The sequence below is a fragment of the Aptenodytes forsteri genome, unplaced genomic scaffold (assembly GCF_000699145.1).
Source record: "Aptenodytes forsteri isolate BGI_AS27 unplaced genomic scaffold, ASM69914v1 Scaffold92, whole genome shotgun sequence".
NCBI classification, from domain to species: Eukaryota; Metazoa; Chordata; class Aves; order Sphenisciformes; family Spheniscidae; genus Aptenodytes; species Aptenodytes forsteri.
The window spans coordinates 4,387,538-4,395,261 of NW_008794581.1; the positions used below are offsets into that span (position 1 = coordinate 4,387,538).

Below are 7,724 nucleotides of genomic sequence, written 5' to 3' on the forward strand. Positions count from 1 at the left end.
TGTTCAGCCGGCTGTCGACCAACACCCCCAGGTCCTTCTCAGCTGGGCAGCTTTCCAGCCAGTCTTCCCCAAGCCTGTAGCGCTGTAGTTACCTGGTGATGCAAACCACAGGGCCTCTCCCAGCTGATGAAAATGCAATTTTATCTAATAGACTTTTAAATTTTAAAAACTCACTATGTTATAATCTGACAGTGAAATCATTCATAGAAGCCTGCCTTAGTTTCTGACTGGGAGAAATAAGACTGGTAATAAAATATTCATATCATGTCCACAAAAGGTGGGTGAAAAAAATAAAGCAAATCTGCAAACAAACCCATACATTCCTATAATCCAATAAAATACCTTTTAATCAGTTGAATAATTAAGTCCACTGTTAAAGAAATCAATTTAATAGTCACTCCTTATTCCAAATATTCCTGCTGTGAGACAGATTTAGACATTTGACTTCATTTATTTCTATCCCACTTTTAACTTTTGCCTTAGAGCTTTCAGACAAGCTTATATATATTTGAAATGATACTGCCATTGCGGAAGTTAGTCTTATTGAGCACAGGAGTAAACAATCTTCTTCTATTTTACCTAAAATTGCATGAAAAGTCTGCCCTCCTGCCCTCAATAGAAAAACAAAACATACAGACTGTGTATTGTTTAGGAGTCTGTGTGTTCTTGCAGCTGTTAAAAGAAAAAAGTTATTTTATTTAGGCAATGAAATAGAAGTGTGAGGAAATTTGGATACGATGAGCTCACAGATGTTCCAAACCCTTCATTGGCATTGTGAGCATTTTGTACTCCTGGAATACTCAGGAATTCAAACTCAAAAGATATTGATTGCTAGTCAATAATAGTAGTCATGCTAGTAGTAATGGCAATATGGTTATTAACTTACGGTACTATAAGCTGCAAAGAATGTTTTACTGTCGCATTCATGCTATCTTGCCCTTTCTCATATTTTTTTTCAAGTTTGTTTTCTGAGTAGCTCTCACAATGATCACAAAGATGCAATCAATAGGGAAAATGAAATGGAAATAGGATCTTTGCGTTGTCCAAGATCACCCAGCAGGCTGGTGGCAGAACGCTTTATTTCATGTCTTACCGATTAAGCTTTGTTAGCTTGAGATTGATAATGTCATGTAGTAGTAGCACATTTGAGGACAAAGAAGAAGTATTCAGGCATAATCAAAAGAAATCAAATTTGGGAAGAAGTGTATGTGTAAGGATTTACTGACAGTGAGTTGTTCTGAAAACTACAGTGAAAAGAGGATTAAATTGCTAAGCTCTCTTGAAGTTTGTTTAATACCATTTTCTGGATAGTTTTTCTGGAAAAAAAAAATTTGCTTTTCTATATGCAGATTGTGAAAGGTGAATTAAAAAAAAAATAATATGGTCTGAGAGTGGCAGAAAGCTTGCAGTTCCAGGAATATGTGCAAAGTAACATGAAACCAAGGTCCATTCTTTTCCAGGCAATGTGCATCTCTGTCAAAACAGGCAGTATATGTTTCTTTGATTAGTTCATTTAACAAAGAAAAACAGGCCATGGGAATACTGTCACTTCAGTAAAACATTAAAGCGGCAACCTCACTGCAACCTCAGGTCAATGGTAGATAACAGCAAGAAACAAGCTAGTGTGGAGAGTAGCATGTACCTGCTGTGACACCTGCGCCAGGCTGAAGTCTAATCAACAGATGACATGTACTGAGTATTTTCTCTTCCGCTGTCATTAGAAAACCGGTGGGTGTCCTTCACGTGAACACTGTTTTCAAAATGAGTACTTTAGATGCCTTCATTACAAATACGTATTATGATGCTAACACTTAATCCATGTTTAAAAAATCATGTGAAAGATCCTCTATTCATCCCTCATTCCTAAATGCTTTAGCAGTATTATTTAAGTTCCCATTAGTATGGCAAATGAGCCCAAGAAGTTATAAGCCAAAGTCTCATGCACACCTTTCCTACTATGCTGTAAAACTAAATTTGACCTTTGGTTTTAGAGACACAACCAACTAGGGAAACAAAAGCCATCTTCCACTTCTGGCTGGATAAAATGTGCTCCATCCCATCAGATGGAGACATAATCTTACTAATCCTGACATTTGTGACCTCTGAGATTGCACACCACAACACATCAAGTCTAACAACGGAGCCACATGGTCCAAAAAGACTCCATAAAGTACAAAACACAGGTGTCAGGCTGCTAAGCAGCACGGGTTGCTGTGAGCATGTCCTCCCAGCACTGCCCACCCTGTGCTAGTTTCTAATGGATTGCAGACTCCCATTCAAGGTCTTTGCACTGATTTTCAAAGCCCTTTGTGGAAACGTCACAGACTATGTGAAAGAGCATCTTCTTTCTCCTCTTTCTTTCTCTCCGCTCACACTTTTGCATCTCATGACAGCACTGATAAGCCTGTTTACCACTTTTAATAACAAATACAACAGCTAGAAGTGCTGGGTCTAAACTCTAGTTCAAAGACACAAATGGCCACAGAAGTTGCGCTGCTTGGCAGTGAGCAAAGAACTCATTTCTTCGATCTCATTGTAAAATAGCAACTCTAATGCATGCAAACGTGCCCAAGCACACAGATACACCTCAATCCCAACCCAGCGCTTTGTTTATTTGGATAAGACAAAATATGTTCTTGAAATATTTGGGTAGTAATGAAGTATTAGGGTTGAGTACTTGATAACAAAAGAGCCCTCAACTGCCTCAACAGTGGGAGACAGGAAGATGAGGGTCCAACTCAGGAGAGATGGTGCGTGAGGGCGAAAATCATGAAACATGATGTTTCCTCAGGTATAGAGCTCACGGATACTCTACATGCGGAGAAGCATAAGGCCTCCTGTAGTCCTAATAGTGTCTCCTTTCTCTACCAAACTTCTTTTCCTTCAGACTTGTTCTTTTTGATTATCAGCAATTTTAAAGCATATTTCTTGTGTGCCTTGTTTTTTGGTTTAGCAGTGGAATTGACCAGATCTTTATTTCCCCATTATTATCAAGAAGCAATTACCTAGTGATAAGTTTGTCAGAAGAGTGTTTATTACTTTCAAAATTCTTATGTCAGTGGCATAAATCTTTTTCTCCTTTCTTTTTGCAGTTTTGATGTAGACAATGGTACGTCATCGGGACGGAGTCCCTTGGATCCCATGACGAGCCCTGGATCAGGGCTAATTCTTCAGGCAAATTTTGTCCACAGTCAACGTAGGGAGTCTTTCCTTTACCGGTCAGACAGTGACTATGACCTATCTCCAAAGTCCATGTCCAGGAACTCCTCCATTGCCAGTGATATGTAAGTACATTATAAAATACTTCTAGCCTATGTTTTGTCCTCTGTCTTAAGATTTTTCCAGCCACAAGAAATTTCTTTTAAAAATCAAAGACAGTAATCACTTATGCTACTGAAGTCATGGATAATTGTTTGTTTATTTCTTTAATGAAGCTTGTACTTGTTTCTGCAGTTTTCTGAAAGTAAGGATATCATGAGAGTGTACTTGGTGTGTTTATGCACTTTATTAGCTTTGACAGAATAATGAAGACAGTCAATACTGGTGTATCAAAACACTAAGGAGAACTCTGATTTCCTGGCTATTAAGTTCTTTTCAAGAGAAGTGATACAAACTCACTTTCTGCCTCTTAATGTTCTTAAGAGAAAGACTCCATTTATTTGCACCAGGTACTTTTACGTTTTTAGAGAAAAGGTTTATCAGCTGGCAGAAATTAATAAATTCAAGAGAGATGAAAATTATTTCAAATATCCTTTAACTAAATGGCAAAATTTTAACAAAAGGCCTTTGGAAAGTTATTCTATCCTCTCTCACTATTCTTCTGTGATGTGTGTATTTTCTGCTGGTGGATCATACTTTTCAAGTACGTGTAGATCCCAGGTTGCATGGGTAGTGGAAGTCAGATGCAAATCTCTGTTTATTTTTAAGACACTAAAACCATGTTAAATGTCCTAGCTTCTAATCACTTTTAAGTAGTAGAAATTAAGAATAACTAACCTTTTTTGTTCGTTTGCCTTATCTGCTCCAAATTTTCTCGGTTTTTTAATGAGGAAAAACCCAATCAACATCCTCTTTAAAAAATAACAGAGTCAGTATGCACAACAAGGAAAAAAGTTTTTCATAATAATGAGTGAATTTCACCTGATATTTAACTTGCAGTCATTATAACTGAACACTCCTCTTTTCAGCTTACATATCGTTATTAGAAATGTTGATTAGTCCATCTAATTATAGCTCTCTTCCTATGTAAGTGTCAAGATGAGAAAAATTCATGCCTTTACAGAGGGTTTGTGTAAGGTCCATACCTCAGTTAAGCCCTGTAGATTGAAGTACTTAGTAAGCTTTGTGCCCAGTGTGACCAATTTTGGTTGAGACAAAATGAGTGAGAAAAGGACCAATCCATCTTGCCGTGTCATAAGGAAAAACGCATTTCACTTGCAAATAGTGACCCCCTTCCAGCAAATCTTCCTCTGACGGATAACCTTTCCTTTAGATGGACAGGAGTCAAGCTTTTAGTGTGGCACCTGTGCCAGGATACCATTTGGAAAGACTTTTACGTTCAGGGGGGCAATCCAGGTTACTGTGTTGCTTCGATGAGTCATTTCAATTAAGAATTCAATTAGCGCTCCACCCTTGAACACATAATCCACTTCTGCATTTCCTAGAATTCTGGGTAATATTTCAGCACATGGCAGTAAACTGGATAAACAATTGAATTACTGAAACACTGAGCACACTTTTTCCTTTGGATATTTGTATCTAGTCTTCCTTTCAAAATTTTCTTAAAACACATCTGCCTATAAAATTTATTGGACCTCACACCCAGATAGATTTTCACAGTCTCCTGTCACAGAGGAGCTGTTGTACTAAGAAGGTAAATATTCCTGCCACTGTTCAGGATGGGAGCACATGTAAAAGGCAAGTTGTTTTAACCATGGAATATTAATCATATATCAGTAATCCTAATTATAATAAGCTTGGTTATTTCACATAAATGAAGTAAAAGAAAACCAAGGAATGAAAGAGGGGGAGGTTTAAAAAGATAAAATAGCAAAGAAAAAAAATAAAGAAAAAATACCACAAAGCTCTCTATATATGGGTTCAAGGAGAAACTGTTCAAGGAGAAACTGGACGTGCTCATGGAAGGGAAGCGCACTGAAGATTATTAAAATAAAGAAACCACTCTGGTTCACGACATTCCTAAACAAGGTGGAGGCTGGAAGAGTTGTCAGGCATAGTATCACATAAATTTTAGATTACTCCCAAATTATCTTATTTCCCTTTTGCATCTATCTACATGCTTAATTTTAAGCATTGCATGTTTCTTAAGCATGTGCAAAATATATTACAAAACATACACATCATTCAGGTAATGCAGCTGAATTAATTATACATAACAGTTTACCCTAGAATCCCCTGATTCTTCAGTACTTGAGTTACCAACCTCAATATGTCACTTCGTAAAGCAAAATAGAAAGCAAAAGGCATGCATCTTTTATTTGGAAGGAATATAACATGAAGATTTCTGGCATTTCCATTACTGCCAAATAGTGTGCTTACAATAATATATTCCACTTCAGTAGCAGCATATGAAACAAAAACAAAACTTTGAGATTTTAGACAAATATGGAGTGTTGTGATCAAAGACAGCCAGTGGATGGCAGTGCTAAAGTACAGAATTCATCATTCTGTTACTATTTATTATTTGCGCTGGTGCAGCAGCTCTGAGCTCTAGCCAAGGAAGGGAAAAGAGTCACGCTCAGTTCTTTGCAAACCCAAGATGAAAAGATGGACTCTGCCACAAACAACTTAAAGTTGAAGCATAAGATGTTAACCAAGAGACTGATAGAGCCAGATGCTGTTCCCAGGAGAAGGTATAATGTGAGTCCCTATGCCCAAAGTAGTAAACCTCACAGAGCAACCAAAGGGAGTTTGATGCAGTGAGTTGAGATGGAAAGTAACAGAAACAAGGGCAGAGAAGGGGGAGGTGGAAAGCTTTTTAAAGTCAGAAAGACTAAAGTATATTTTAAAGTGAGGAACCAGATTAGCTAAGGAAAAGAATAAAAGACAGGATGAGTGCAAGGCTGCTCAGATGAGAAAAGGTTAGTGGGACAAATGTGGGTGCAGTTACGGCACTGAACGAGGCAGAAAAAACATCTGTATGGTAAGAAAAGAAAAGCAAATAAAATTATCAATTTTCAATTATCTCTTGGAAGAAATAGCATGGTCCTAGAGAGGGAGAAAAGCAGAACATGGAGATGATATGAGGAGATGAGAAAAAGCCATTCAAGGTTGTGAAATGGAGAGGCTGGTGGTTTAGACAGGAAGATGCAACATCCAAGGCAGAAGAGCACCAATGCGTTGTGAAGCCTGGCTATGGGATTTCCAGCAGAGGGATGAGGATGTGCAAGAGAAAGAGAAGTGAATGAGCAAGCCAGTAAGGATCAGTGAGCTAATATGAGGAATTACAGGGCAGGATCTGTGATGACAGACAGGAGAACAAATTTAAAGAGAAGGAGAATAAAGACTGGAAAATTGAAAAAATTCCTCAACAGCACAGTTGCAACACTGGGAAAAAGGGAACAGAAGCCAGCTGAAAGATGAGAGAAGTCATCAGTGTTGTACTGGAAGAATTGACAGGTTTACATCTGAAGGCATGAGTGAAGCAGGGAGCTTTGAATGTGGATGTCTTGCAGAGGTGGCCTGATTACTTAATACTCACCTGTTTGAACTGCTGCTGCTGCTCAGAGCTTGCAAGTGCAGACAGAGGCAGCAGTGGTAACACTTTTTATGTCTTTCTTGCTAAGGGATCACTGCTCTGATTAATGGAGCATGAGATTGAATTTGTAGAGAATCTCCATTTTAGCAAAAACCAGGTCTCTAACCAGGTTAAATAATGGATTCTTCAGTTAAATCATTAGCACTTTCACGAACACTAGAAAGAAGCCAATAAATATTGCAGTCCACTAGCTAGGGCACAGCCCATGTTTTAACTGCCACTCTAAAGGGAGAAAAGCATGTGTAGTCCCCCTGTGATCCTGAAGAAGCGGACCAGAGTGTAGCAGACCAGACCAGAGGACCAAGATGCCCTCAGTACAGAAGTCTGTCTGAGCTCCACTATGTCTTCTGAATGTATCTAGGGGAAAAGGTATGTGACAATAAGCACTGCTTAAGTCTGCCCTTTTCCCATTTCCACAAGGTCACAGTACACAGCTCGGCGGCAACATCCATCTTTCCAGGACTTGGCCAACTGAACCTCACTAAGTTAAAAAAGTATCTGGTGTGGAGAGTTTTATGGGCTTCTTTAGAGAGGCTCAGCACTGTTTCCTCAATCAGGTGAAATATCAATATAAGCTCTAATTAGTATAATTACACAAAATTTGCTAATTTCTATTAAACCTTGCTTCTATCTTTTAAGCACCAGAACCCAGCTAGGGAACACTGACCATAGGGAACTGCAAGGTCATTGGCCTGGTTGATCTGCTAAATGGCCACCAGTACACCCACTCCCCAACCTGGCCAGCCTCCTGCTATTCTGCCAATACAGTCTGTAGACAGTAGCATCCCTCTGCTGCTGTCCCTGGTAAAACAAACGTCAAGAGGATGCAATTTACTCCAGGACTTTTTCCCTATAAATACAGCATTGTCCTGCCTTCTCTTAGAGGACGTGCTGCTTTGTAGACTGTATTTGAACGTATCTGTAAACCTTGGCTCCACATTTACCA

The 7,724-nt window shown here is 38.8% G+C and overlaps 1 protein-coding gene across 1 annotated transcript in view; it reads left to right on the forward strand.

Moving 5' to 3' along the window:
- The window catches only part of LOC103893426 (cAMP-specific 3',5'-cyclic phosphodiesterase 4D-like), an 85,617-nt gene that overhangs the window by 56,797 nt on the left and 21,096 nt on the right, over window positions 1-7,724 (forward strand). The window contains exon 2 of the mRNA XM_009272550.2: window positions 3,093-3,284. Coding sequence (XP_009270825.1) covers window positions 3,093-3,284 — 192 coding nt within the window. The remainder of the gene's footprint in view (window positions 1-3,092; window positions 3,285-7,724) is intronic.